This window comes from Gymnogyps californianus, chromosome 22 (genome assembly GCF_018139145.2).
Source record: "Gymnogyps californianus isolate 813 chromosome 22, ASM1813914v2, whole genome shotgun sequence".
NCBI lineage: Eukaryota > Metazoa > Chordata > Aves > Accipitriformes > Cathartidae > Gymnogyps > Gymnogyps californianus.
The window spans coordinates 5,173,637-5,201,518 of NC_059492.1; the positions used below are offsets into that span (position 1 = coordinate 5,173,637).

The 27,882-nt window shown below is 53.1% G+C and overlaps 1 protein-coding gene across 1 annotated transcript in view; it reads right to left on the reverse strand.

Annotated features, from left to right (window-relative positions):
- MACF1 (microtubule actin crosslinking factor 1) overlaps nt 1-27,882 on the reverse strand; it is a 118,235-nt gene that overhangs the window by 51,121 nt on the left and 39,232 nt on the right. Inside the window, exons 37-58 of the mRNA XM_050909736.1 lie at nt 22,499-27,790; nt 21,848-21,997; nt 21,212-21,427; nt 20,956-21,105; nt 19,883-20,116; nt 18,286-18,435; nt 17,963-18,196; nt 17,131-17,358; nt 16,166-16,687; nt 15,633-15,809; nt 15,009-15,132; nt 14,468-14,676; nt 13,733-14,050; nt 12,751-12,917; nt 11,464-11,620; nt 10,512-10,629; nt 8,985-9,047; nt 7,947-8,188; nt 7,340-7,469; nt 6,318-6,517; nt 5,104-5,599; nt 3,023-4,494 (exon numbers count right to left, since the gene is read on the reverse strand). Coding sequence (XP_050765693.1) covers nt 3,023-4,494; nt 5,104-5,599; nt 6,318-6,517; nt 7,340-7,469; nt 7,947-8,188; nt 8,985-9,047; nt 10,512-10,629; nt 11,464-11,620; nt 12,751-12,917; nt 13,733-14,050; nt 14,468-14,676; nt 15,009-15,132; nt 15,633-15,809; nt 16,166-16,687; nt 17,131-17,358; nt 17,963-18,196; nt 18,286-18,435; nt 19,883-20,116; nt 20,956-21,105; nt 21,212-21,427; nt 21,848-21,997; nt 22,499-27,790 — 11,049 coding nt within the window. The remainder of the gene's footprint in view (nt 1-3,022; nt 4,495-5,103; nt 5,600-6,317; nt 6,518-7,339; nt 7,470-7,946; nt 8,189-8,984; nt 9,048-10,511; nt 10,630-11,463; nt 11,621-12,750; nt 12,918-13,732; nt 14,051-14,467; nt 14,677-15,008; nt 15,133-15,632; nt 15,810-16,165; nt 16,688-17,130; nt 17,359-17,962; nt 18,197-18,285; nt 18,436-19,882; nt 20,117-20,955; nt 21,106-21,211; nt 21,428-21,847; nt 21,998-22,498; nt 27,791-27,882) is intronic.

Genomic DNA, 27,882 nt, shown 5'->3' on the forward strand with positions numbered 1-27,882 from the left:
GTGTGATGCTCATGGAGACACAGCACAAAGATTCTTCCAAATTTTTGTACCCTTTTATACAAAAAAAGGGTCTCCTCAGAGAGGCAGCAATGGAAAGACAGTCACTTGGGTTAAACTCATGCTGAAGACCAGGAGTTAAAGATGAGGTTCTTTTGCTCTGACAGTTTAACATGAGCTAAAACCATGCTATTTCTTCTGTAGCATAGCTCTATCTGAAGCGATCCATCAGGATGTCCATATAAGCACAGACTCCAAACCACAGAAATGCCTTTCAGCTGCACTTGATCTCACCATAAAACTAGGGGCTAAACTAGATGACCCCTTAAAGTCTCTTCCAAATGGGTTTCTCACAATCCTCGAACGACGTGGTGCTCCGAACCAGTCCCTACCTCATTTTCCCCCACCCTCTGAAGGCCAGGTCCACCCTGCATTGCCGTCCTGGCTTCCGATGGCCACAGGAGCCAGCGTGGGCTCAGCCCCTCGGCATAGCCATCCCCACCGTCGCACCCGCTCGCTGAACCGAAACACCTCCTGCAAACGAAGCTTCCCACCGAGCAAGATCCGACAGCTGCTTCCCAGCTTCTTGCCTCTGAGAAACCCGGCCAGGAGGAGCGGTTACAGCAGGAGAGGGCTCATCCCTCCTGTAGCCAGGATTAGTCCCTCTGCGACCTGGGAAAGGGGCTGGGGGGGAGAGAGGAAATGCACGGGTGGCAGTTCTGCAAAAGTTAAGGGTTTGTTGTAGGTTGTGGCCTTTTGGGACAAGTTTGATGGGTGTTTGGAGGCAGGAAAAGAAAAATATATGGGAAGCTTCAAGTATGAGGTGCTTTGAAAGTCATCTGTTCACGGCCTCCATCAGAGCCTCCAATATATCTTCTTTATTAAAATCTGGACACAATAAGTCCAGAAGTGCCCACCTTTGTCAGGGCTGCATTGGCAACTTGCCTGGAGCCCTGGGGCCGTGCCTAATTTGCATCTCATTTACACAGATGTTCATTAAAATTAATGCCTTAAGACATAATATCTGCCTGCATTTGAGCCTTCTGGACAGACAGACCGCGACCGCTCCTGGAGAGCCCCGGCCACCCCATCCTCCTCCCCACGCTCAGCTGCATCGTCCCCACGCCGCCCCGGGGAGTACTGCCGGGCTGAGGAGCTGCCTCTGGTTCCCCTGGACACACTGTGCACGCATCTTGTGTGCAATCCAAGAAGGGAGACAGTTGTGATATTGTCTTAGGCGCTGAGAAATAAAAGCCTGGTGCAACCAAGAAAAGCCTCCCATGCTCCTTGCTTCCTCCAGAGCCCAAGCCAGACTCCTCCACTGCTCTCCCTCTTGCACGTATGGAGCACAGACGGTCCCTGCCCTGTATGCTGCGATGCCCTTCCACGTGCAGATCAGTCTCTGGGATTGCATTTCCCCTTGGAGAGAACTGTAAGGTGAGGCTTTGCAAAGATCTGCTCCGCAACATTTACGATTCGTGCAAAAACGCTTGCTCTCTGGATGAACCGTGCATGGGAGGAATGCTGCTGCGTAACCGCGATTGCTCCATCCACCCTTCTTGCTTCTCCCCCATTTTATTCTCAGCCATTACATGGCAAAACCCTGCCATCACTGCTGCAACTTTCATTTTTCCACGAACAAAGGCCCCAACTGCACCGCGTGGCCTCGGTGACCAACGAACGACTCCTGGTAAGGACACGTCACCCCGCCAAAGCACCCTTGGCTCATGCAGCCCAGGCCACCGTTGTCTTAAAGGGTCACCCTCAAGGTCACTGAGATACAGACCATTTGCAAGCACTACGATGGGTGAAGCGGCGCCTGCCAGCCCCACTCGCCAGCCGGGAATAATCCCTTGCTCTGCAGGAAAGTTTCACTGGTTTTAAGGACTAGAAACTCCTTTTTGGATATATTTGTTCCAAGCGACTGTGTGGTGTTTAATGATGAAGTTAAATCCTTCCCATCAATATAAGCTCAATGCAAAACACTGCCCAGCACAAGAGTTAACAGCAACACGATCAGAAGAGTTTGAGTTTGCCCCGTAAGTAACACTTCCAAGCTCTTTTATTGGACAGGCAACCCCCAAAACAGAAATACCTTGTCCTGGCGAAGGTTTCACAGAGCTATTAAGTGGTGGAACGGGATCAATTAGCCATGAGATGAAAAGTAAATGGCTGGAAAAATGCCTCCCCCTCCCACCCCCCAGTAACACCAGGAAACGAGCAGCCAGATGTAAATCAGCCCAATCATCAGCTACCGAACACATCAGTAATAGAAGTTGCACAGCAAGAGAATTTCTAAGCAGTATTAATATAATTAATGTAGTGTAACAGCATGACCCAACACCATAATACTGTATTTAAAAAAAAAAAAAAAAAAAAAAAAAAAAATCAAACACACTCCAAGTCTTCCCTCTCTCAGCATTTCATGCAAGCCTTGATGGTCTCCGTCAGCTCTTTGCTGGAAACATGAACAGCCCACAGCAAAACTTTGCCTTGGTTTTGTTCCCTGGGTGTATCCTTTGTCCCACAGTTTATCTGTGCCTTTATTTGTACTCAAGGACCCCAAAATGGACGTAATATGCGGCCCAGATGAAGTGAACAACAAGCAGGAATGGTGGGCCAGGTAGAAAGACCTGCAGGATAATCTGATCTGGACTAGACTCTCAGATGATGCCAACTTACAGTTCAGATGGACTCAACACCACCAATGCCAACCACCTCCACAAGCCCATGAGGTACTGACACGCCAACATTACACATCACAAGGAGAACAGGGAAAAGTTTTTTTCCTCCCAATCACAAAATCTTTCTGCACCTTTTCACCGCAGACTATCAAGTCCAGCAGTTGATCTTACGTTCTCCAGAGCAAGGAGATTTTACTACACCAAAAATGCTGACATTACAGCAACAAACAACGAAGCCGCGACGGCTTGAAGACCAGAGGTCCTACACAAAAGACCACAACACTAGACAGACTTTCAAACACCAAATACCACTTAAGAAACGTTATAGCATAAAGACTTACCTTGAAGTCTGCCAACTGCTGGTTGATGGTTTCCACCTCTGTTCCCACCACCCACTGCAATGCCTCGTTCTCCTCCGCCGCGGTTGTCATGTGGGTCAGCTCCTTCAGCCTGCCGTAAAAGTCCTCGACACGAGACAGTGTCGTTTCTACCTGCTCCTGACGGTTCTTGCCTCTCTCCGTCAGTTTGCTGCACTGTTTATTCAGCGTCTCCAACTCACGTTTCAGTCCTAATAAATCAGGGCTCCCTTCGTCCTCCAGCATCTTCTTACATTCACTTTCAGAAGCTTCAATGTCAGACTTCAGCCTGTGGAGTTTGCCCAGGAACGTGCGAATGTCCTCTGCTTGGGACTGAAGGCTGTCAGAGTCTCTCCCGATGGGGCCCATGCTGTCTAGCTCATCATCGAGGTCCGCCAGTTGAGAGAACATCTCCCTGACCCGATTATTGAACTGGCCGATCCCTTCAAGCTTGTTTTCCATGAGCGTACAGCAGTCATTTACTTTCTGCTTCACAGCTTTGAAGTCCTGCTGAGCCACCTCAGCTTGGCTTAAGAGCTGGGAACAGTCGGACCCATCTGGGGCATCTTCTACTAGACCTTGAGTGAAGTTTTTCAGATAATCCACTTGTGGCTCCAGGGCCTGCAGCACCTCCTGCTGTGCCCTGAGCTTCTCCAAATTCTTGTTGCTGCAGGCTTGCGGCCCTAGTGCATCGTAGATCTCCAGCTGGTGCTTCGCCCCTTCCAGCTTCTTCTCAATGTTCTTGAAGCTCTCTTGAAACTCCTTGAGCCTCTGTGACATTTCTTCAATGGAGCCAGTCTTGGCTTGCAGCTCTTCTGTGATGGCATCCATCTTCTGATTGATCCCAGCCTTCTCATCCCGAATGTCGTCCTCATCCGTTTGAGAAGCATCGATCAGGATGTCGGCAGCGCTGTTCAGCATCTCCAGCAAGGAGCGACGCTTCTCCACGTCACTCAGCATAGCCTTTGATCTCAGAAGAGTTGCTTCCAGCTGCACCGGATCCAGAGTTACCTCTAGCTCTGCCATCTTTGCCTTGCAGTCCTCCACCCAAGGGAGGAGGTCCTCCGTGTGCCGTTGGTACTTCTGAGCTTTCTGCAAACAGTCCTTGAGCTTAGAGTGTCTATCGGCAGCCTGTTTGCTGAGCTCTTCCCAGTGTGTTTTGAGGCTGACCAACTGGTTTTGCAGAGTGGTCTTCTCCTCCCCAGGCTGGACAGAAAGCAGCAAAGATTCTCCCTCAGCTACAATCATCTCGTAGGAGCCACTGTGTTGGTTGAGGCTCTTCTGGAACTCTTCTTGCTCTTGAATTTGGCTCTGTAGCCTCTCCAGTTTAGCAGAAATAGGTTGGCTCTGAGCTTGCTGGCACAGTTTGTCATCTAGCCAGGTCCTGAGTTCATCAAACATATGCTGGAACTGCTGGGAACTTGCAAGTGCAGTCTGCAGTCGGTTCATCCGGTCGGCTGAAATGGAAATAAGATTAGAACGCAACAATTAAGCTGAAATCAAATAAGCAAAGTGCAATTATTTAAAATCATCTCAGATGCACCGACTGTGTTTTGATTAACAGGAAGGAATTTTCCATTGCATCACCAGCCTTTTTGCTCACCAATTCATAAATTTCTTAAGTAGTAACAGGCAAGGATAACGCAGTAGTCTCAGTTCTCCTGACCAGTCTCTAAATGCAACCTCTTAGAAACCAGGAGAGGCATCCCAAGATTAGAGGGTGGCCGCTGGGTCTTCTCCATGCCCTGTCCTGAATTTAGGAACCTTTTTTTTTTTTCCCCCGCAAGCACAGCACATGCCACACTGCTGCAAGCCAGGCAGGCTTGTTGAAGAGCGACATCAGTGGGACTAAACATCTCTGCTCACTCTCCAGGCTCAGGTATGTCTGGAGTGTGAACTCTCCTGTGCTTAGTCCCACATAAAACACCCATGAAACACCCTAAAAAATGCTAAATGGTGCTTCCCCTGTTATTCTTAGAAACCCAGTGATGGGAGAGCCCTTTGGCAAAAAGCAGGTCTGGAGTTCGACATGCCAACATCTCTTAAGCAACTCCGCTCTGTCTCACCTGCCAGGTCTTCCAGCCCTTTGAGAGGAAGCGCCACCGTCTCCAGACGTTTCCGTAACTCATCTTTGAGATACTGCTCCCCAATCAGGACAGAGAGGTCATCACAGAGGGTCTGCGCCTCTGCGATCTCCTCTTCCAGCTGCTCCAGGTCCGAGCGGATCTCACTGGTTTCCTCCAGCTGCTGTTTCACAGCATCGGGCTGCGTGCTGATGGCAGACTGGCTGCTCAGGCGCTGCCCAACCGCCTTCACCTTCTCGGAGAGGCCCTGGAGAAGCTCCTGGTACTGGGTGCTCTTCACTATGGCTTGGTCAATTTGGCTGGAGCGGGAGTTGAGGCGTTCCGTTAGCTCGGACCATTTCTGATTAACCCCTTGGAGTTCTTCCCGCACTTGGTTAGTGGATGGAGAAACATCTCCAGGGCCAGTCAAGATGCTCTGAGCTGCCTGGTTGAGCTGCTCATGCTGTTGTCTGCGAGCTTCAAATTCCTTCAGCATAAACTGCAACAGAAATAACATAAAAATGTTTGCATAAAACTGACAGCTCCGAGTACACACAGTCAAAACAAACCAGACCTCCAGGGGCTTCACCCAGCCCACGGAATCAGTAGGAACAAGCCCCGGGGTGGGACGGCAATTGGGCTGGGTAGACCACGATTTACTGTGACCTTGCAACTTAAAAAGCTGGGAAGGGTCTGCGACTCCAGTACTTTGCTCTCTTATTTGTCCTACTGCTGCGTAATGTAACATAAACCAGTTAGACGAGAAGGAAATCTAATTATGTTAACTGGGGCGTTTTATTTTATGATGTGGCCGGTTACGGACATGTTAGGATTTGGAAGCAGGAGGTACGGAAAGGGCAGGCTGCCAGGCGGAGGGGCAGCATTAGCAAGTCCTGCAGAGCATCAGCACAGGTCTTGTTTAAAGCAATTTCACTCTCCAGGAGGGGCCAAGTGATTCATTGATGAGTCAATCCAGTGCGGGGAAGGGAGCTCAAGCACTGCACCCGTTTCAAGTTATTCACAGTAGTTTGCGCTCGGCGGGGTTTGGAGGACTTGGGAGAGGAGCCATGAAGTCTCCCAACACTCGCTGCACGGCAGAGCGCTTGCAAGACAAAATAACTCCGAGTGCAACCTTCCACCTCACATACTGGATGAGACACCCTCCCCTCCTTGTCCCGAACCCACCGTGGAGACGCGTACACGGCTCCCAGCCTCACCTGAACCTGCTGCTTCTGTGCATTCAGCATGTTCGGGTCGATGGAGAGGGGTCCCAGCACGCTCATCATCAGCTCCTTCTCCATGAGCCAAGGGCGCAGCTGGGCTTCGGCAGCCTGGAAGCTGGCCAGCTGGTTCGCCGACTCCTCCAGCTTCTGCTGCCGCTCAGCCGTCGCCTGGCTGGCTCTTTCCCATCTGCAATCTGAAGCACCGGCTGCGTTGGCGGTGGTCGTCACGCTCCCGGCCAGCCCACCCCTCCATTGAGAAAGTGTTTTTTTACCCTCCCCATGGTTTCGCCGATGGGAAACCTCCTCAGCTTTTCAATAAAGCTAAGTGTGGCTCTATTCACTCTCCATCTAATAAGCCGTTACTCATTTCTAATGGCTACGTGGTCTTGAAGCTCATAGAAAAAAAAAAAAAAAGCCTTGCAAGCAGGATTTCTGCGCTCTAGTCACTACTGCCATGAGCTGGTCTGACCTTGGGTGAGCCATCTCACATCCCTGGCTCGATAAATGAGGATACTCTCATGTGTATCAGTCCTCACACAGCACACTCAGATCTCCTGGACGGAGAACTCCATAAATGCGTTCCTGCTATTTCAAAGAAGAGAATCTCTGGGCTTCTTTTTAAATACACAGTCTTGTTTAGTCAACATTTAGTTACCTAGGATAGCCTTACTAATGGCTAGAATTTTATATCAAGCAGTGAAGCTTTTAGTCAAAATAATCAACCCATGTCGCTAATGCTTTTTTTTTCCCCCCTTTTTTCTTTTTTTAAAAAGAAGTAATTTAAGGAGGCAAGTCTTTAAAATATACATCCATCATAGAGGTTTCATTAATCCCGACAGTGCTCATCTCAGGAACACCTTGTACACCAGACAGCTTGGAGATAAGCTCGCTATTTACTAAATTTTAATTAGAAGCGACTCTGCTCTGCTGTGACTTTGGAATCGCCCTGCAATCCTGAACCCCTTCTAATGTGATGTTTCAAGACAGAAGCCTCACTAAGTGCTTCAGGCACTTACTCAGGTCTTCCTGCATCTTCTTCCAGTTCGCTGCTTCTGGAGAATCTGGATATTTCTCCAGCAAGCCAGAAAGTGCTTCCTTTACCTTCTGGATCTTCCCTGAATTCTGTTCCAACTCAGCCAGAAATGCCTGGAAAATAACCATTTGAACTTCTTCAGATATAGGGCAAAAGAATGAAATCACCGAGTAGGAACGAAGCAGCAGCTACAAGCTGGAGTCAGACAATTTCTGTTCTTTGCTCTTTAATGAAATCACTTCATTTTATTAGCAATATCATGAGCTAACTTGGCTCCAAGAGCAGGGAAAGGCTGGGAATTGCTTTCCAGGAGAAGCTGGAGTGACCCAGCAACACGGACTGCAGATAAGCTCCTTTCCCCTGAGCCAAATGCCTGAAAGCAACAGGTCTAAAAGCAAAGAGGTCGACCACAGGGCATGGGCTCCTGCTCCACGGACCTGCCTGCGATCCCTTCTGGGGAAAGCCCTTCCTGAACCCAGGGCAGATCCTTGTTGCTAATCCTTCTAGTCCTGCTGCAATAAAGCACATCTCCGAGATCCTTTGGGAGGAGATGCTCTGATCCCCATTTTTTGCTCTGGAAGAGAAGTTACCTTGTTGTGCTCAGCCTGGGCTCTCATCGTCTCCGTCTTGGTAGGTGAGGAGGAGGCGTCCAGCTCCGACAGCGTTCTTTCCTTCGACTCCAGCCACTTCAACATTGAGCTGGCCTCCTCCTGCACTTCTTGCATCTTCTCCAGCATAGCCGAGAGTTGCTGCTGGCGTTCCCGCAGTGCCGCGCCAAGGCCCTGGTACTGCTGGGTCACATCCGACACATCGCACTGGATCTCGGTCAGATCTGTTTCCAAAAAGCAGCCTGAGATGAGGACCGCTGCCCGCGTTGTCCGTCTTAACCTGGACTATCAGGTACTAATCTAGCCCCGGGCAGCCACAGCCGGCCAAGCATGAGGAGCAAGAGGCCACGCTGCCGTCCGTCTGCCTGCAGAGCAATGTCAGATTATCCTCACCTCTCACGCCAGAGGAGCCCTTCCAGTTGCACCGCGTATGCATGTTGACAGTTTGCAAACAAAGCAAATGCCTTCGTGTTTGTGAGACTGATGCAAGCTGAGCCCCCCTTGCACAATGTCACTGCTAATGCAGTGTTAAATAATTTGACACCAAAATATAAAGCCATTTTTATGCACCTATTATCTCGTTGAACCGGTGAACTAACAGCAGATAACGGGCAATAATTAAAATTGCTCTTCAAACTGAAGGGTTGGATGCCGTTATAATCCCTTAGAACCAATAAATTTAATTGCAGGCCTTAAAACCATCTCCCATTTATCAGCTCTTAACACCACCTGATGGGGTGTCAGGGTGCTGTCACTCCCCAAAGCTGCCCCTCTCCGTCCTTCAGCCTGACCTACATCCTCCATCACCGCCTGCCCATCCCGGGGCTCCGGCTACCGCGCAGCACTGCTGAGAATTTGCAAGCCTATGGGGCAGGCTCATTTCCCTCGCAACGGGATGCCGACGATGTCACATCGTGGGTTATATTCTCACAGATGGAAACGCACAGACAAAAACGGACAGGGAGACGGCGAGGCGGCCTCGGCACGCACGTGCCGGCACAGCGGTGACAGCGAGCTCACCTTTGCATGTGTGGTATCCGTTCACGCTGCCTACTGACCCTCCCGGAGCGGGCAGCGCGGCACCTGAGCAGAGGGGACGGAGACAGACAGAGGGACAAGACAGACGCGTTAGGAATACGGACAGCAAGCGATGAACGGCCCTCCACGACACGGACCACACCGGCCACCAAGCACAGACGTCTCCACGCGCCCACCCGCCTGGCGCTGATGAACCCACCGGCTCGGCGCCGAGTGATCGGCATTAGTTCGATTTGGAGTCCGGTTATTTCTCCTCCTCCCGACACACCCGCACCCCTCGCTTTCCTGGAGCTGCTCCTGCCTCGCTGGACCAGAAGCAGAAGAGCTGAAGCTGCCTGGAGCTGGGCACCTCTCCCAACATCGCCCAGAGCCCAGGGTGGACGTGGCTCCTGCGTGGACTATAATACTGGGGACCACTGGCCACCTCTTCATGCCTGGAAAGCTGCTACCCTGAGCATGATTTTGTGAATTGTAATATCAAGTGAGACCGCTGAATGCCTTCCCCGAAGGAATTAACTCCCCCATGTTCTCCTTTTCTTATGGGATGAAACTATTAAAACCTGCCTTGGTGCACAGACACGCTCTCTTTGGCAAGAGGCTCCACGCAGGATGCGCCCGTGTCCCCTCCTTGGCCACCAGATATCGCAGCTACGTTCACAACCAAAGGGGGATTCATCAGAAACTTTATTGGGTAAGTCTCTGGCTTTCTAACCACACATTTTAAAGCTTTCATGGATGTAAGGGGCTGCAGCTTTGGTCACCCCATGTGGGTGACCATGTGGGTCACCCCCAACAAGCCTCTCCCTACTTCTCTTGGAGGTTTTCCACTGAACTGCTCATCAAGTTAACCCTAACGAACCTATCTAGATTGTGAATTCCCACAAATGCCCATCAATGATGAGAGTCCAGGGACTTGTTCTCACAAGCTGGAAGACATCTTTTAGTTGGTTTCCAAATGAACCAGACATAATCTCATTGCTTCACAGACTTGAAGCCAAAAAGGAGACTAGTAAATCACGTCTGAATGTCGCAGTCTTAAATTTCATCCAGATATGAAACCCAAATACTGGTGTTTGATTAAAACACTCCAGCCCTCAGGAGGCTGAAGCGCATCACCATGAGAAAGCAGGAGCCGCCTCCACGAGCTCCCTGCGGGGCCGAGAGCCCGGACCCCCGCGCTGCGGCAGCCTGAAGCTCCCATGCTCCATCCGAGCAGTGGTACGTGTCCCCACGTACCCAGGGTAATTCAGTGCTCGTTATGCTACAGCAAATTAAGCCAAGTTGGTGGGCTCCGAGCGCTCGGCTGATGCATTAACGCAACGAGCACCAGCAACTCGGCCACGGGGCTGAGCCTCACGATACTTGGACCACCGCAGGCCCTGTGAAGTTTGTTAAAAGGGGTAAATAACCCCATTTTTTGCTTGAGGAAGGCTCAGAGAAGATGCAGTGGTGAGAGCAAACAGAGTGCCGAGGAAGGAGCCATCCTCGGGAAAGCGGGCTGCAACTCACCTGCCTTGGATGGGGTGTCGGGGGCCGTAATCTCCACGATCAGGTTCTCCAGGAGGGTCCCTCTGCGGCCGATCTCCTCCACCTGGGCCCCCTTCCCCTTCCACTCCTCTAGGAGATCCTGGTCAAAAGCAAAGGCCGGGATTAGAGGCCACGCTTGCCCAGCTGCAGCCCTCCCCTCCTGGCCTGTCACCTCTGCAGTGACTCGGTGGCACTGGGACACGGCACCCAGGGAACCGACAAAGGACGCACCGGTGCATGGCAAGCAGACTGCACCGGGAATGTGGGTGTCTTTACATTTATTTTTGTTGGGGGGAATCAAAGAGTGAAAAGCTCTTCCCTAAGTAGCGGGTCTGTCGAAGGAAAGGTCTGTCTTATTCTCCCTCCTACTGTTTCGGGGACCTCCCTCCTCCTCTCTGTACAATCCAGCCTCGTGTGAGTCCAGTCCCCGCAGCTTTCGGCAGAGCCTGGCGACGTGCCGGAGCCCGGCTGCTTGCCGTGGGGTGCGAGGGCTGCGGGTGACTCAGCAGACGCTGCTCTGCCTCTGAGTCGAACCCTTGGCATATCCTGATTTAAAGCATCACGGTGCCGGAGAAGAGCGGGGGCTTGGATGACAGGAGGCCACCTTCCATGTCTAGCAAGGGGAAACACTCAGCGAAAACGAGCGTGCTCAGGTCTCCCACTCCCAAATCCCACCCAGAGCAGGCAGGGGGAGGGAAGGGAAACCAGGCAGTGCCCAAGAGAACCTTCGCACTGCTCCCTTCTCCGCAAGCAAGGGACCACTGGATGCACGCACAGCAGGGGCTGCAGCCCAGCAGCAAGTAGAGAGGAGCCCAGGATTCCTGAGACCATAAACCACCTCCCAGGACTCTGTTTCCTGGGATTTATTCCACATTCCAGCATTTCTACACCAGCTGCCAACTTTCCCAGTCCGGTTCCGGTTCCCTCTGCCCACCTGGATCTGCTGCCTGCGCTGGTGCAGCTCCTGGGTGCCCAGGGAGGTCTCAGCGGGCGGCATTTTGCCTTCGCTCTCCCTCAGCCACTTCCTCACGGCCCCGACCAGCTTCCGAAATTCGTCCAGTTGCTCCTGGCAGGACGATGCATCCTTTTCTCTGAGAGTGAAAAGGTTTTGGAGAGTCAGAGCTCGTGCTTTGCCTTGCAATTACCCCCGCTTGAATGTAGCACAGTTGTGTCTCTAGGAGCCCTTCTTTTTATTATTATTATTAGATGTTGCTTAGGAACAGCGCAGGCAGTGCCAGCCAAAGCGGGGTGCACGCCGCAGCCTGCCCCTCACTGCTGCTGGCCCCCCCCAAACCGCGGCCGGTGGCACTTTCGGGGCCGCTCCAGCTCCACCACAGTAGCCGACAAGCCACGGGACCACCACCGCCAACCTGCGCTGGCTCTGCACCGGGCTCTTTGTCCTGGGGGAAGCGAAGCTTTCGGGAAGACAGGGCTCATTCATGCTGTCTCACCCCAGCCAGCTGCAGCCCGGGGGAGGCCTGGCTGCGCCGCCCCTCCTCCCTGGCCACAGCTCTCATCTATTCAGCCCATCCCAGAGGAACAAGGCAGCCCCCGGACGGGAGTCACGGGCCCCTCCGGCTCGCCCTCGCCGACCGCAGCTGCCAGCAGCCTGCACGGGGCTGGCCGGAGGCAGCTCTCTGCGCAGTGCTGAATTACTGGGGATTATTATGAGATTCATCTGCCTTTCCCCATCACCTTCCCTGTATTCACCAGGGAGTTTGGAGATACAGCCTGGGAGGTGTGATCCCCCGGGGACACAGGGGAGCTGTCGCTCTCACCCTGCTCAAGCTGCCATGGCCGATTCGAGTTCAAGCTGCTGCTGAAGCTCCCCTTTATCCCCACTTTAGGGGGACTCTGGGGACAGGCTGCTCTGTCACCTCCCGAAGAGCACGCCTGGGGCAGGCTCCCCATCCTCTGCCAGCACCCCACTCCCCTCCGGCAAGATGCTCCGGGATGGAGCTGTGGCAGCCCACACGCCGGGAAACGCACGAACGTCGGCTCCTGCAGCACCAGGAATTTTTCACAACGCCCCCAGCCGAGGCTTTTTTTAAAGCGTCAGCTGGAGTGAGCTGCCTTACGTCTCCTGGTGTGGGAGGAGGGAGGCAGGAAGAGTTCACTCGTGCCCCCCCGTGGAAAGGAGATCTCCACAGGGTCTTGCTCTGACCACGAAGCCAGCCCCAAACTCACCTCCCCAGGGAGTGGCCAGATCCCTGGGACTCACCTCTCTTTTGCCACCCTCTGCAGCTGCAGGAAGTCTTTCTTCAGGCTCTGCAGCTTCTCCTGCTGTTGGGAGGTGCCGGGGGCGAAGCCGCAGGAGCCCAGCTCCGCAGCCAGGCGCTCCAGGGTGGCCAGGTCCTCCTGGTGCTGCCTCATCTCCGAATTCAGTTCCTGCCAAGAGCAAAAGGGCGATGCCGACCGTGCCCCTGCCAGCGGACTCGGGCGGAGGGGATGAACCGGACAGCCCCGCGTCCTGGTGAGCCGGAGAGACCCTCTGCGGGCAGTGCCATGAATTGCACCAGCGCCGAATGGGAGGGCACGGCTCAGTCCCACCTGCTCCTCCGGCTCTGGCTCAGCAAATGCTTCAAGCAGCTGCAGGAGCAAGTCCCACCTTCCCCAGTGCTGGTGTAAGGCCACGCAGTGAATGGGATGGGGGGCTCTAGACCAAGCCGTGTCAACCCCCTCACAGCACAAGTGTCTGGTTTTACGCCAGCTTAGAGCATTTCTGAGGCTGTGGCCAAACCAGCCCCCCGCCCTGTAGCAGAGCACTTGTAGGAAGCTGGAGGGAAGAATCCCGTGCAGCGCAGGCATGACTGGCCACCAGGATCCACGGCATCTCCGAGGGCTTCGTCACATCCCGAGCTGTGCTTACTGCCAGCACTCGGGCATTTTGCTGTATTAACCTTGTGAAGTCTTTAATTGGTAAAACCTTGCTATATTTGGTCTGGCCCCTAAGAGCCTGGCTAGAGATCCCTTCCAAAAACCAGCCTGGCTCCAGGGAAATGCCATTCCCCTCTCTCACTGCCGGAAACAGCCTCAACCACTCCGGCCGCACTCCCTTCCCCAGGCAAAGAGCCAGCACAGGTCCTACGGATCCTGCCAGCCTGGGAGCAAACCAGGGGCTGTTTGCCCAGGAAGAAATCACTGCAAAATGGCCCTAGCCCAGAAACCGGAGGCAGGTGGAGTCTTCTCCTCCTGCATCTCACCTGGATGTGCTGGGAGAAGTGAGCGATGTCCCGGTCCGGCTGATTCCCGGATGCCAACATCCGCGCTCTGCTCTCCGTGAACTGCTGCAACTTCTCCAAGAGCTGCTCATACTGCTCGACCTTCGGGAGGAGGCCCTTCAGCGCGTCCTCCCTCTCCCGCTGGTGCTGGCACAGCCTGCCGAAATGCTCCGTCACCTCTGCCAGCTTGCCCTGCAGGGCAGAGGCCGTGGGGCTGTCTGCCGCCTCCATGAACTGCGTCACCATCTCGCGGGTGGCTTCCAGGCAGCTCTTCTGCCTGGCGATGTCCTGCTTCAGCTTCTGTGGTAAGCACACACAGAAAGGGATGCCATTTTAGGAAGGCTCTTGAGCAAAACTGAACTGGCATGAAGAGGCTGGGCTGCCTTTGGGAACAGCAGCGCACACTTTGAGACAACCAAGGTCGGGCAAGAATAGTTTTCTATCCCAGTTTTCCTTTCCTTTCTGACCTCCCCAACCTAATCTGCCTTTCCCCGGTGCCTGATATCCAAGCCCTACTTGTTATCAAAGAAGAAAGGAGACCTTCAACAGGTCTGTGTCCTGGCTTAAAGAAATTAAGTAAAGGTTCTGCTCATATCCCTTTTTAGGGGTTTTTTTGTGCTTTCAGAATACTGTAGCTAACCCCCAGCAACTGCCTGCATGGTTCAGGTCCTGCAGAGAGGCATGTTTGAGGCGAGGGAGCTCAGGGACCAGCCTTACTGTGCTTGTGGCAAGCGAGTCCTGGATGGAGGCGGAGGAGAGCGTGGCTGGCTGCTCCCTCTCCAGGTTCTTCTCGATCTCAGCCACCGACTGGAGGAGGCTCTCCAGGCTCTCCTGGACGCTCTGGGACTGGGCGATGGATTTCTGCAGCAGGTCCGAGCGCTCAGCCATCTGTTGGGAGAGGCTCTGGAAGCGGCTCACGATGGCGTCTGCAAAGTTCAGCACAAAGGAGAATCAGCGGCAAAGAAAGAGCTTCTTGCCTGGTGCTCAGAGAGCAGCAAGGATCACCTTTGGCTCCTGCCAAAGTCTCATTGACGACGAATCCCTGTCCCCAAACTCAGCAGCGAGACAGAGGACCCAACACAAATGGCCAGCCTGGATCACAGCCACGTGCAAACACAAGCCCTGAAGACGCGTTGCTGTGCGCCTTTGCCCCACCTTCCCCCAAAAGTGGGAGACTTCATCTTTCCTCCCTCCCTGCTTTGTTTTCACGCTCTCCCCAACCATCCCCGCTAACGCAGGTAGCTGCTTTGTTCTGTACCTGTTGTTTCCTGAACGTGCCCGTGGTCCGGGGCCGGCTCTCCTTGTACCTCCAGCAGGGACCGAGCTGCTTTCTGGAGCTTCTCCACCGGCACCTGATGCTCAGCGAGGTCTCCCTGCAGCTGCTGCTTTGTCATGAGACAAGGCAAAATCAGCGGTGGGTCACACGCAAGAGACCTGTACCCGCCGGGAGCTCAGGGCTCCATTTAAACCCTGCCAAGGGATCCTGTTCACTTAATCACAAAATCATTAAGAAAAATAACAATGTAGGTTGGAAGGTCCAACCCCATGCTGCAGGCAGAGCTGGATCAGAGGGTCTGGGCTGTCCCAGCACCCAGCCACCCTCATGGGGGAGGAATGTCCCCCCCATCTCCCGCTGGGATGTCCCCTGTGGCAGTCCGTGACTGCAGCCCCTGGTCCTTGCTCTGAGCACCTCTCAAAGAGGCTGGCTCCACCTGATCTGCAGCGCCGGGACCTGCTGAGCCTGCAGGTACATCTTTGTGCTTAACCAGCGAAAAAAGCGAACGGGTTGAGTCTCTTTCCTGCTGCTGACTGCTCAGAGCAGCAGCCGAATTCCCATACAGGCTCCAACACTCCCCCCGGAGATCAACCAAGGACCCCGTACCTTAGCGCTGGCGAGCTGCTTTTGCAGAACGGCTGGATCTGAAGAAACCGTCTCCAAGAGCAGTTTCCCAACGGCAGCTTCGCTCTCCTGCAGCCACGTCCTGAGAGACTCCGCCACCTCCTGGAACTGCTGGTAGTGATCCAGCAAGGTGTTCAAGTGGGAGCCAAGCTTGGTGCACTGCAAAAGAGCAACAAGACATAACAGGAGGATGCACGCAAGCACAGAGCAACCTGGGCGCCGGTGGAAAATGCACAGAAATGATCAAGAAAGAAAAAACAATTTAAAAAAAAAACTTGCCATATGTGTTAAAGGAATTACAGGAGGCAACATGCAGACCAACACCTCGACAGAAGGTGTTAATCCTGCTCAAGCCCTGAAGAAGACAATCCTTGTCCTACAATCTACATATGTGCTAGAAGTCCAGCCAGACACTCAAGAGAAACGTCCCTCTGCCATCCCTGCTCGTTCTACATGCACAGGAGGAAAACAGCACCCAGGGTTCAACTCCCAGCCTTGCAAAGCCCTTCCCGTACCTTGGAGTGCAGCGTGGTGTATCGCTGTGTTGCATCCTCCAGCTTGCTCCTGACCACGCTCCCGGACATCAGCGGCTGGGACCCTGCCTCCCTAGCAGCTCCCTCCACATCCAGCACCTTCTGCCCCGACATGGTAACAAACCGCAGGTCGCCTTTGTGGGAGATCACGTCTTCTGAGAAGCTCCCCTGCCGCAGGAGCAGCTGCCGGAGGGCCGTGGGGTCACTGCCCCCCTTGTACATCCCCTCCAGATCCTGTTCTGCTTGCTTCAGCCAAGCCTCGAACTCCCCGTGATCCCGCAAGAACTTCTGCAGCTCGTCCCGCAGGACTTGCACTTGCTTCAGCCGCGTTTCCGACTGCGAGAGGGAAGCCGCGTACTGGTCCTTCAGCTCTGCCAGCCGGCCCTGGAGCCGGTCCCGCTCCTCCCCAGCCAGGCTGTGGCCATGCTTGTCCAGGAAAGCCTGCGCCGACTGCGTGGCCAGGATGACGTCCTGCTGCTGGGACAGCAGCTCCTGGTGCTGCGCCTGAAAGATACCGGCGAGCAAAGGTGATGCTTGCGACCAAGGGTCTCTGCCCGCCAGCACCCGGCAGATGCAGCGAGGCCACACGCGTGACTGAGCCTCCGCACCCTCCTACAGCACTAGCAGGGTGGGGGAACACCCCAAGGCTGGGATACAGGCAGGCGCTCTGCCCACAGGAGAGTAACCCCTTCTCTGACCATGATGGGCACCTTGTCTCGTTACCCTGACTGCACCGTGCCGTGGCACCCACCCACCAACACAGAGTGCATGTCCTCCAGGAAGCCAGGCAGGGATTTCCCCAAGTCTCCCATATGGAAAATCACCCTGAACACGTGTTTCGGAGGCCAGACCCATCTAACACCCCGCTCCCAGCTGCGTCAGCAGCCAGAGACAGGGTCAGTGTGTCGGGCAGAAAGCTTTGAGAGGGACCAGGTGTCAGTCCTGACCTTCAGCCTCTCGTATTGCTCATCCAGGCTCTCGGCAGCGCTGTCTGCTCCCATGACGCGGCCGTCGGGGACGTCCTGAGCGCCTGTCCCCGCTCGTGCCCCTGGCGTTTGCTCGATGGGGTGCGGTCTGTACTCCAGGAGCCCTCCCTTCTGCTCCAGCGATGCCACCCAGTTCAAAAGGGAATCGATCTTTTTGCTGTTCTCCTCCAGCTCTTTGGCAGCTTTCACCTGAAAGCACAAAGGCTCCAGATAAGAGCGACCCGTTTTATGCATGTTCAGCAAACGGCTGCGTGGAGGAGGGAGACAAAAAATCAACAGAAGAAAAACCCCAAACAGCCACAGCAAATGCCTGAGACACTCACAGACCTCCAAACCACTTTGTGGCTCTCTGGAAGGGGGGAAAGTGCAAAGAAGCTGTGAATAAACTCAGCCTCTCTGCTACGTTGCATTTCTCACCCTGATACAACCCAGGGTCCCCATCCTGAAGGGCTGCGACTCTACGCACGCAGGTGTGAGCATCGCTTTCACCGCCAGCGCGCGGAGGTGCCCGATGCTCACGTTCCCGTTAAAGGTCAGCCCAAAGGCAGAGCAAGGTGCTTTTTACTCCTCCATTTTCTCCACAACCAGCTCATCTGTGGCTGCAGCTCTCACGGCATTTCCCGAGGGGGCACAGAGTCAGTGCCCCACCTCGCCCAGGGGACAGAGAGGAACAGTAAATTTCTCTATACCACATCACCCAGACAAATACCAGGACCCCAAATGAATCTGCACCGACTGGACCTCACTGTCCACCTCAAGCAGAGCCCGGGGGCTATAGCTCTTTGCACGTTACCTTTTCAGTCTGCTGCTGCACTGCAGCAGTCACAGCGCTCTCCAGCTCTTTCTGGGCCACCTCCATCCTCTCCTGCAGGGACTGGTACTGCTCCTTGGCACGCTGGAGCTTCTCTTGCAGTGCTGCCAGCTCCCCGGGCTCCATCTTTGCCTTGTTCTCCTCCAAAAACTCCTCTGTGCTTTTCAGGACACTGGCGAAGGAGGCGGCTCGGGTGTGCACGTTCTTCTGCAGCTCCTAGGCAGACGACGCTGTAAGGCTCCGTGCGCTCCCGAGGCAGCGCCGAGCCTCTCTGCCTTCTGACCCGTGTTTTTTAAAGCACTGACCTTAACATCGCTTTGCCTCTGCTGCAAGGCGGACAGGTCCCCTTCGCTGGCTGCTCTCTGCTGCTTTGCCAGCGTGTCCTCTGCCTGGCACAGCCAGCGGCTCAGCTCGGCCAGGCTCTGCGCCCGGGCTGCCTGCTGCTCCTGCAGCGTCTGCGGGCAGAGGGAAGAGGAGAGGAGACAGTTAGTACCGGTGCTGCACCTCCAGTCACGCACATCGCTGAAAGGCAAGGCGAGAGGTTACAGCTGGAGCATCTCCTGAAGATGAGGATGCAGCACAGAAAACGGCTTTTGCAGCTCTCCACGTGCTCCCTCTCCCTCTCAGGCTCACACGCTGCGGGAATGGGGCTGAGGTGCCGAGTCCCTGCCGAGCAGGAGCCGCTCACCGCACGTTTGCCACCATTCGAGCAGGTTTCTCTCAATCTGCTCTTTGAGAAGCCCGTTCAGCTCCACGTGGAGCTACACTCCAGGTCACGCACTCCTCTCTCGGGAGAGCTCAAGCAGAAGTTTCTGTGCCTTTTCCATTCAACCTTACAAACATTAAAACTGCAGCAGAAACTCATCTAATGAGAAGTAACAACAACCTGAGGTCAGGCAGCACCACTGTGGAGCCCCAAACAACCTAAGCAGGCTGGTTTTTTGATCCTGGGGTTGGAGAGGGAGCCCAGGAGAGAGAAAGCGTTTCTGTAGCTGATCCAGCTCCTCCGTTTTGCTGCCAGAGCACAATACAGAAGCGCCTGTTTGAGCAATTGAGCATGATGTGACCTGAGAGTCCCTGCAACATTTCTGTTCCCCTTTCCCAGGGGAGACAAAGGTTTTGGAGTTTCACTGGGCATTTCAGCAAGGTGGTGTACAAACTTGTGCAAAACACTGTGCTTGTTTCTCCCAGTCATAAGATAAACAACAGAAGCAAATTGAAAGAGCCTTCTTAAGAGCTCTTCAGCTGCAAAGCGAGTTCTTCCTGGGTTAGGATGGGCGCACACTCAATCTGAAAAAGCAAAGCAAACTGGTTAATATACACACACACTCCAGAGAGGACAGGCAAGAGTTACAGAGAGCAATTGTTAATAAAAACCACATTAATCCTGTCTTGAATAAGAGGATCCATGCAGTGATGGGTGCTGCAGCAATGCAGCAGAGACCGGAGGACTTGCTTTTGTAGCTGCCAGCTGCCTTGATACATCATCAGCTGTTTCGCTGGGACAGTAATACCTGACTTTGTGCAGTGGAAATAAGACATTAAAACTGCCAGGTGTCTGTGGTGGCCCCTCTGCACAGGGATTTTCTGGTGAGGTTACAGAGACCAGGGTTTATTCCACCCAGCCCAAAGCAACTTGATGTCTAGCAGAGGACTGCCCGCCTGCGCTACCCAGACCTCGGCAGGGCTCCATCTTTTGGGAGGAAAGCGACTTTCCGCCTGCGAGTTACGTGGTAGGAAGAAGAAAGACTTTAGAGGAAGCTCATGATGTGCAATGAGAAGTCGTAAACTGTGAGTGGCATGCACATGAAATCCCAAATACGAGGTGTCTCAGCGCATGTTCTTGTGGCCGGGAAGCGCTTCAGCGAGCAAACTGCAGCCAGGAAGCAGATGTCTCACAACCTTCACCTGATCCGTCTGCTCCACTTGCTGGAGACAGACCTGCAGGACCTCCACCCGAGCCGTCACGCGCTCCGACAGGTCCCGGAAAGCCTTCTGCAGCTCATTGAGCAGCCTCAGCAGCTGCCTGCTCTGCTGAGGGGTTAAGTCCTGGGCGTGCTCTGAGATAAGGAACTGGATGTCGAAGGCAGTGGCGTCGAGCTGAGACTTGGTGTCAGCGAGGGGCTCCTTCAGCTCCTGAACGGGAGAGAAAAGACCTGTCAGGCAAAACGACTCCGCAGCCAGTGCTCTCCTGCACTGCCGGCTTCAGATGGGACACACGGACAGGCAGCAGTGTGCACTCAAAAAAAGTGCTTTGTCACCAGAACAATACATTCCAGAAACCCCAAATGCTCCCAAAAACACGGTCGGCATTGAGGTGACAGCATCTCACCGCAGCAATTTTCCAACGCTCCTCTGCACTAGGCCTCCAGCACCTCGCCAAGAGGCTGCTTGGACCGTGCGTGTAGGGCTGCCCTTGGGTCTGAAGACCACCCAGACCCGGAGCTGCCAGCAGCCCCATCCAGTCCACGGTGACTCCGTGTGCCACCATCATCTCTCAAAGCCTTCGAACCCCTGACTTCAACACCAACATGCTGCCAGCAAACAGGAGATGCTCAACTGACCAAATCTCGAGAGCTATCGCTAAAAGATGAATAAATGCGGAGGGGAGCCTGGGCTCCTCGTACAGTCGATGGAGACCGGGGCAGGTGTGATGGAAGGGGCTCTCAGAGCCCCCACGGAGGGAGCAGCTCTCTCCTCAACATCGCAGAGCTTGACGGGAATCCCTCCCAGTCGCTCAGCCCCCACCACACACCTGCATTTGAGCATGGTCCCCAAATGGCCAAAGCAGATGGTTTGGTATTGTGGAAACAAATGACTTTGGAGCAAGTACAATATCGTTGCTCCTCCTGCAACAAAGGATAAAGGGCAAACCCACCACGGCTCCAGGAGGGAAGCAGGATTAAAAGCTTCTCCTCCACACAGAGGACAGCAACTTCATCAGCCAGAAGGATTAGGGGCATTGCCATGGTTACCTTGTAGTGCTGGAGGCAGCGACTCAAGCTGTTCGCATCAGTCGTGTGGTGGTAATCGCTGCCGTCCAGCAACTCTGCGGTGCCAGAGACCCAGCTCAGCAGCTCCTGGAGTTTGCCCTGGAGAGTCTCGTGATGTGCCAGGATTTTAGCCTTCAAAACAGCAATGCATCATTTAAAGAAGGAGCAAAGTGCTCTGGGAAAGGAGCGTTGGGATGCTTGCGGGGCAGCAGGCAGCGGGGACAGTTGCCAGCTCTACCTTTTCGGTTTCTGCCGCCCCGCGAAGGTTTTGTAGCCGGGACCCCAGGACATCACTCGCAGAGCTCAGAGACTTCTGGAGGTTCTTGGCATCCTTCTCCAAAGCCTTCAGTAATTGCTCAGGGACTTCTTCAGGGGGGTTGGCCACAATCCACTTCACGGCATCCAACTCCTGATTCACTGGGAAGCTCAGCTCCTGCAGCTCAGCGCCCAGGGCCTGAGGCAAGACAGCATCGTTATGTCTAAGATACGGTGACTTCATCTTCCCGCTGCCAAAACTGAGGAAAGGTTTTGGAGATCCAGCTTCGAACACTGCATCTATCTGCTAGAAAGATTCATCACCGTCCTCCAGCCCCGCTCAGCTGCCAGCACTCGCCTGTCTTTCTCCAGGCTGTAAAATTCATTTCAGCCAAGCTTAGGTTATTGTCTAAGCAGGGAGGAGAAGGTGAGCCAGAGGCAGTGCCAGAGTGGGGCTGGATGGGGTTTGCATATAAACGCCTGTTAAACCTGAGACTAACCTCCCCGGCTGGCTCCCAGCAGCAGGGAGGAGGTGCAAGGGCTGTGCATGAAGCTGGGGAGAGGAGGGACGAGCTCTGTCCTGCCTAATGCCGGCCAAGTCTGGCCCAGCCTCGCTCACCTCTGCCTGCTGCAGCAGCTCGTGCAGGGCTGCCAAATTCTGCTCCGCCGGCTGCACCCGTTTGATTCGCATCTCGATATCTCGGAGCATGGAGAGATACGATATCAGCTTCTCATCGTGCTCCAGACACATCTTCTTGCTGAACATGATCTACAGAATCAAACAGTAAAACAAAACCTCAGATTTAGACAGAAAAGAAAACAAAGGATTATACATTATTCTTTTTTTCAAAGAAGAAATCTGTTAATAACATTCCATTTCAGGGACTTTCCGCTCGCTAGCCTTATCTACAAGATTTACTACAGGAAAAATAAAACACACGGCTCTTTTTCCAACATAAGCTTATAAATGGCAAGAGATCTCTGGTGTTACAGTAAAAGTGCCAAGAGAGAGTCCTACTTATTAGTCATTTATAAGTAATGCTCTAGCAAAAAGAAGCCACAACTAAGCCTTGAGTGTTTTCAGTCATACATCACTGGGTCCTTCGCCAAATCCATTGCAGCTGATACTGCAACATCAAGCTCAAACATCCACTCCTCTTGTTCTGGCTGTGCTCTGTGCTGAGGACCTCGGACAGATTTAACATCAAACATACACAAATAGCTCATTAAAAAAAATAAAAAGTCAAAATAGCAAAAAGCATCAATTTACCTGGGCTGGTCTCGTGGATTCCCTCGAGGTTTCCAGCAGCTCCCCCTCCACTATCACAGGTAAGAGCAAGCCCCGATCGCCAGGACCCGGCTGCCTGGTCCTCTCCTGGGGTGTTTCTCCATGGGATTTTGGGGGAACAGGGGCACCCCCTTGGCCTGTGCTGATCTCCGCTGTTTGCTCTTGCCATGTCTCTTCTCCAAGCTCAAGGACTGCAGAGGTTTCCTGAACTTCTCTGGGTTCCTCTCTGATAATTAATTCATCGGGCAGTTTGTCTGCTGCAGGGGCTGCACTGGACACATCACTGGCGGTTTCCACCTTGGTCTTTTCCTGGGTCATCCTCTCCTCCAGGCTAAGTGCCACCAAGGAATCGTGACCATTTCTGGTCCCACTTTTCATCACCTCTCGAGCTTCCCCTTGTCCTGGGGGAACAGGGAACACCTGATCCCCAGCGAGCTTTTCTTGATCTTTCTCAGGAATTGTTTTCTTTTCTTTTTCATCCCTGCTGCTCCCCATGTGCTTGGCTGTGTCTCTTGCCAAGCCAACAGTAATCTTGGTGGTGGTTTCGTGTTTTGGTTCTGGCGGGCTTGAGATGAAGTCCTCCTCCTTCTTCCCTGGCATTTCTTTGGAAATCAGAAAAGGAAGGGACTGCTTTTCCACAGAAGAGTTCTCCGGCTGAGCGCTGTCTCCTGGGATACCAGCCTGCTTTGCTTTCTTTTTCTTGCTTTTCTGTTTTTGGGCAGGTTTTAGCTCAGTTTCACTTGTTTTTTCTTGATCAACTAGATCTTCTGTACTCAGTCTCCGGGTTTCTCCTTTGATGTGCTTGACAGGTTTTTTACCTGCAAGCTCATCTCCTGCAGGCTTCATAGGGATGCCAATCTCAGGGGGTTCTCCAGACTCTGTAGGACCCATCTCTCCTTTCCCTCGACCCACAGTAACAGATCCCCTCGGGGCTGCCGGTGTTACCCCATCCAGGCTGCCCGCTCGCTCTCCTCGCTCAGAAGCCACCGCTGCACTTTCTTCACCTGCCACAACTCCCTCTGCACTTACAAACCCTCTCCTCCTCCTCCTCTCCTCGCTGTCCTCCGCACTATGAAGCATCTCCGTGTCCAAGAACGACTGCTCTTTCTCCAATCCCAATCCCTCCACTTTCTCTGTCCCTCGATCTACTACTTCTCTCCTTGATTCCTTCCCCCAAGCTGCTCTCACCTGGAAGCTGCTTTTTGCAATCCCTTTTTCCACAGCCCTTACCACCACCGTCTCTTCAGGGAGAGGTGCTGTACCCAATACTGAGGGGTATTCTAGAGTCACTTCAATCTTTTCTTGGGGATGCTGTGTTCCACCATCCTCTGAAGTTTCTTGAGGTTTTGATTTCCCTTCTGTCGGTGTCACTGGGGATCTCTCGGCGGCAGCGGCTGCACCTCCAGCCACGTCGTAGCTCACGGCTTCAGACGCAGCTTTGTGCTCAGCACCATCAGACTTCTTAGCAGCACTGGTAGAGACGATGACATCTTCCTCTTTTGGAGATAATTTTTCCATTTTTTCCTGGAAAAGGTGGGGTTTATCTACTTTGCAGACCTCAGAACCAGATTTGTCTTTGGATATTTGTGCCTCCTGAAGAGCGGCAGCTAATTTTTGGCTAATCAGTTCTTTTTCAACAGCTTCCTTTAAAGTCAATCTTTTCCCACTGCTAGCATCAACAATTCCCCCAGTCCTCATCTGGTTGGTGGCGATGAGTTTGGCCATCTCCTCATCCAGCAGCCCTTGCTCCACAGCAGCCCTCAGGGAGAGCCTCTTGCTGACAGCACCCTCCACGACCCCCCCGCCGTCTGCCTGAGCCTGCAGCAACCGCAGAGCAGGCAGAGGGTCCACCTTCCCCAGCCTCACCGCCTCGGCACACGTGAGCTTGTTCCCCGTCACCTCATCCTTGATGGCTCTGAAGGGATGGACCTCCAGATACCTCTGGCCAGATTCAATGTCAATTTTACACTTCTTTATGAACTCTGAGTAGGGAACGATCATGCAGGTCTCGGGATCTACAATTCCTTCTTTCATTTCTGAAGATGACAGGACTTTCTCCATAACCTGCTCGGGTAGCAAGCCCTCCTTTACCGCTTGACAGAGTGCCAGTCTCTGGCCAGAAGCAGGATCAAAAATGCTTCCACTCCCAGCCTGGATTTCTTGCACTTTCCTCTGGAAGTCCGGACTAACCAGCCCTAACAATACCGCCTGGGGCAAGGGCAGTTCCTCCTTTGTAAGCGGATGAACATAGTCCTGCAGGCACACGCTTTCAGCTTTCGTGAGTTCGTTACATAAATCTTGATTGATCAAACCATGTTTCATTGCGTCGTTTACCGAAAGCCTCATTCCAGACACGTGATGGATGATTCCTCCATCAGCAATCTGCTTGGTCAAGAGCTGAAAAGCTTTCTCCTTTTTCAGAAGCCCTTTTTCAACAGACTGTGCAACAGTCAAAGGCTGCTTGGTTTTAGGATCCACAATTCCACTGGTCTCAGCCTGTAAGCTAATGAGCTTCTGTCTGGTCACCTCATCAGTGCTTTTCCCTTTGGAAGCCTTCTCCAGCTTGACCAACTCTTTCTGACTTGTTGGCTCTATGAGGCCTAGATTTGAAGCCAAAGTGACCGATACTTTTTTGCCACGTTTCAAGTCAACGATCCCTCCAGTAACTACTTGCCCTTCCAAGACCCTCATTGCTGTTTCCTTGTCCAGAAGGCCAACTGCAGCGGCATCCTTGATAGAGTAGACAAAGTTATTCCCTGGGTCAAGAACACCACTTATTGCTTTGTCAGATGCGAGTACCTTCTGGAGAAGGTTCTCATCCATCAGACCTTCTTCAATGACGTCCTCAGTGGTTAATGATTCACATGTATGAGAGTCAAAGAAGCCACTGAACATCTTCATTTTCTCCATTAGTTTCACAGCTGTGTGGCTGGGCACCACTCCACAGGCTACTGCTTCATTTAGAAGAAGAGTCTTCCCTGTCTGCTCATGGATTATGCCACCACTTTGGAGCTGCGTCAACAGCATTTCCAAAGTGTCCTCCGCTTCCTGCTCTGCAGGGGCTGGCAGGGATGTTTCATCAACACTCTCATCATCTAATACTTCTTCCCCTTCTCCTTCTTGTACTTCCAATACACTTTCAATGTTTTCACTTTGCCTCTCTGTTTGCTCTGCCTCTCCAGTTTTAGGGAGCACAATCTCCTCTCCTCCCAGCATGCCATTCTCAACTGTTTCCTCGTTTAGCAAATAAATCTCTCCAACATCTTCTGCCTCTAGTTCAGGTTCCTCCACACCCTGAGACCTCTCTGCCACGATTTCCAGTCTCTCTCTACTTTCTGAAACATCTATCGATACGCAGATTTCACTTTTCACAACAACTGTCCCACCTTCCGATGCTCTCTTCTGATCTTCGATACTTTCCACTCCATCTACTGTAGTAGGCTTGGACTCTCCTTCTGCCTTAATCATCACTTCCTCTGTTTCTCTGAATCCACTACCAAGGTCACCAGGATGTCCTGGCATTGATAATTTTACCTGATGTTTGTCCTTGCTTGTAGAAGTTACCTGCTCTCTTCCAAATTCAGCATCCGTTTCACTCTTCATGGTAGCCTGTTCGGTATACATCTGCTCTTGCTCCTCCACAAGCAGGATATCTTCTGCATCCTCTAACAGGAGGCTTTCAGGTCCCATCACCACCTCCCCATTCTCCAAAGCAGTTCTGGGTGGTGGGACCTTTTCGCTTTGTTCTTTTGAAGGAGCAAATTGAAACTCAAGCTGCTGCAAAGCCAAACCATTGCAAGGCTCGCTTTCAAGAGCTGCATCTGCTTTTGTCTCCTCAAAGCCTTCACTGCCTTCCAACACGTGTGCACAGGATCCATTTTCTTGGGTTTGGATGAGGGCTTTAGTGAGATTGTTCAACTCTCCATCCACTAAGAGCAGCTTCTGGCCATCATGGATGTTGATGTAGCTGTGGGTCATCAAGTGGAACATCAGCCTTTCGTCGTTACTCCTTAGCAGAGGGTCACTTTGCTCTTTGTGACCTGTGGGACTCCTTCCAGAAGAGTTCTGGCCATGCCTGCTTCTACTTGGAGAGCCAGCAAGCTGCACGCTGGCCATGACATCAGGTATGACTGTTGATTTCAGCTTCTTCGCCACATCTCTCTCCAAGATGCCATGTTCAACTGCTTTCTTCCAGGACAACACCTCGGTGGTTTCTGGTATAAAGACAGCCTTAATGAGTTGCCTCTTGCTGAGCATCTTGTAAACCAACTCTGTAGACAGGATTCCTTGCTCTAAAGCATCTGCAACCGGGACGATCTCCCCCGTCTCTGGCCACAGCAGCCCCATGAAGGACCAGAGGGATTCCAGGACCACCAATGCAATCCTTGGTGCTACCAACTCTTTCCTTACAGCTTCATCAATTGTCAGTCTCTCTCCTGTGACAGTATCGATGATGCCACCTGTCTGAAGCTGCCGGATAAGAAGTGTGCATGCCAAATCCTGGTCAATTAAATTGTGTCTCACGGCCTCGTCCACAGTCAGCCTGTGCCCTGTCCTGGGGTCAACAATGCCACCAGCAAAGAGCTGGGCTTCCAGCAACCTGACTGTTACCTGCCTGTCGATCAGCCCTTCCTGGACGGCACGGAAGATGCTGACTTTTCTGCCTGATTTCAAGCTCACCATCCCACCCACCAGCTGCTTGACTGGGAGCAGCCTCAGTCCAGTCTCTTGGTGGATGATGCATCGGTGCATGAGCTCGGGCAGACTGATTTTCTCAGCAGTGTTGGGGTCAATCAAATCCTTGCCACCCTCCAGGTGAGACAGAAGTCTGGAATAAAGCTGGGGGGTAAGGAGCCTTTCTTGCACCGCTGTCTCCATGCTGACTCTGCCCTGATGGACTTTAAAGCCCCCAGTGACGAGCTCAGCTTCAAGAATCTTTAGCCCAATGCTCTCACTGATCCTCCCCTCTTCTATCGCAGCAACGACAGGTAGGAGCTGCCTCCCTTCGCAGCTGACTTCTTCCACCCGGCGGAGAGCATCCTTCAATTCCTGCAGCACCTGGAACGTCCTGAGATCGATGATGTTTCTTGCCAGACCTTTCTTCAAGGAGAGTTTCTCATTGGTCTCTGGAACAACTAAGTCAGATGTGATAACCTGGGCCTCCAAGAGGACGAGGCCAGTGTCCTGATCTATAAGACCTCTCTGCATGGCACCAAAGACAGGGAATATTTCTACCGTGCCAAGATCGATCACTCCTGCCACTGCTTCGCTGCCCTAGAACAGAAAGAGAAGGAAAAGAATTAAATCAAAATTGAGCGTTGCCAGCGCTCAGATTGCACAAGGTCCAGGGAGGTCTCAGTTTCAAA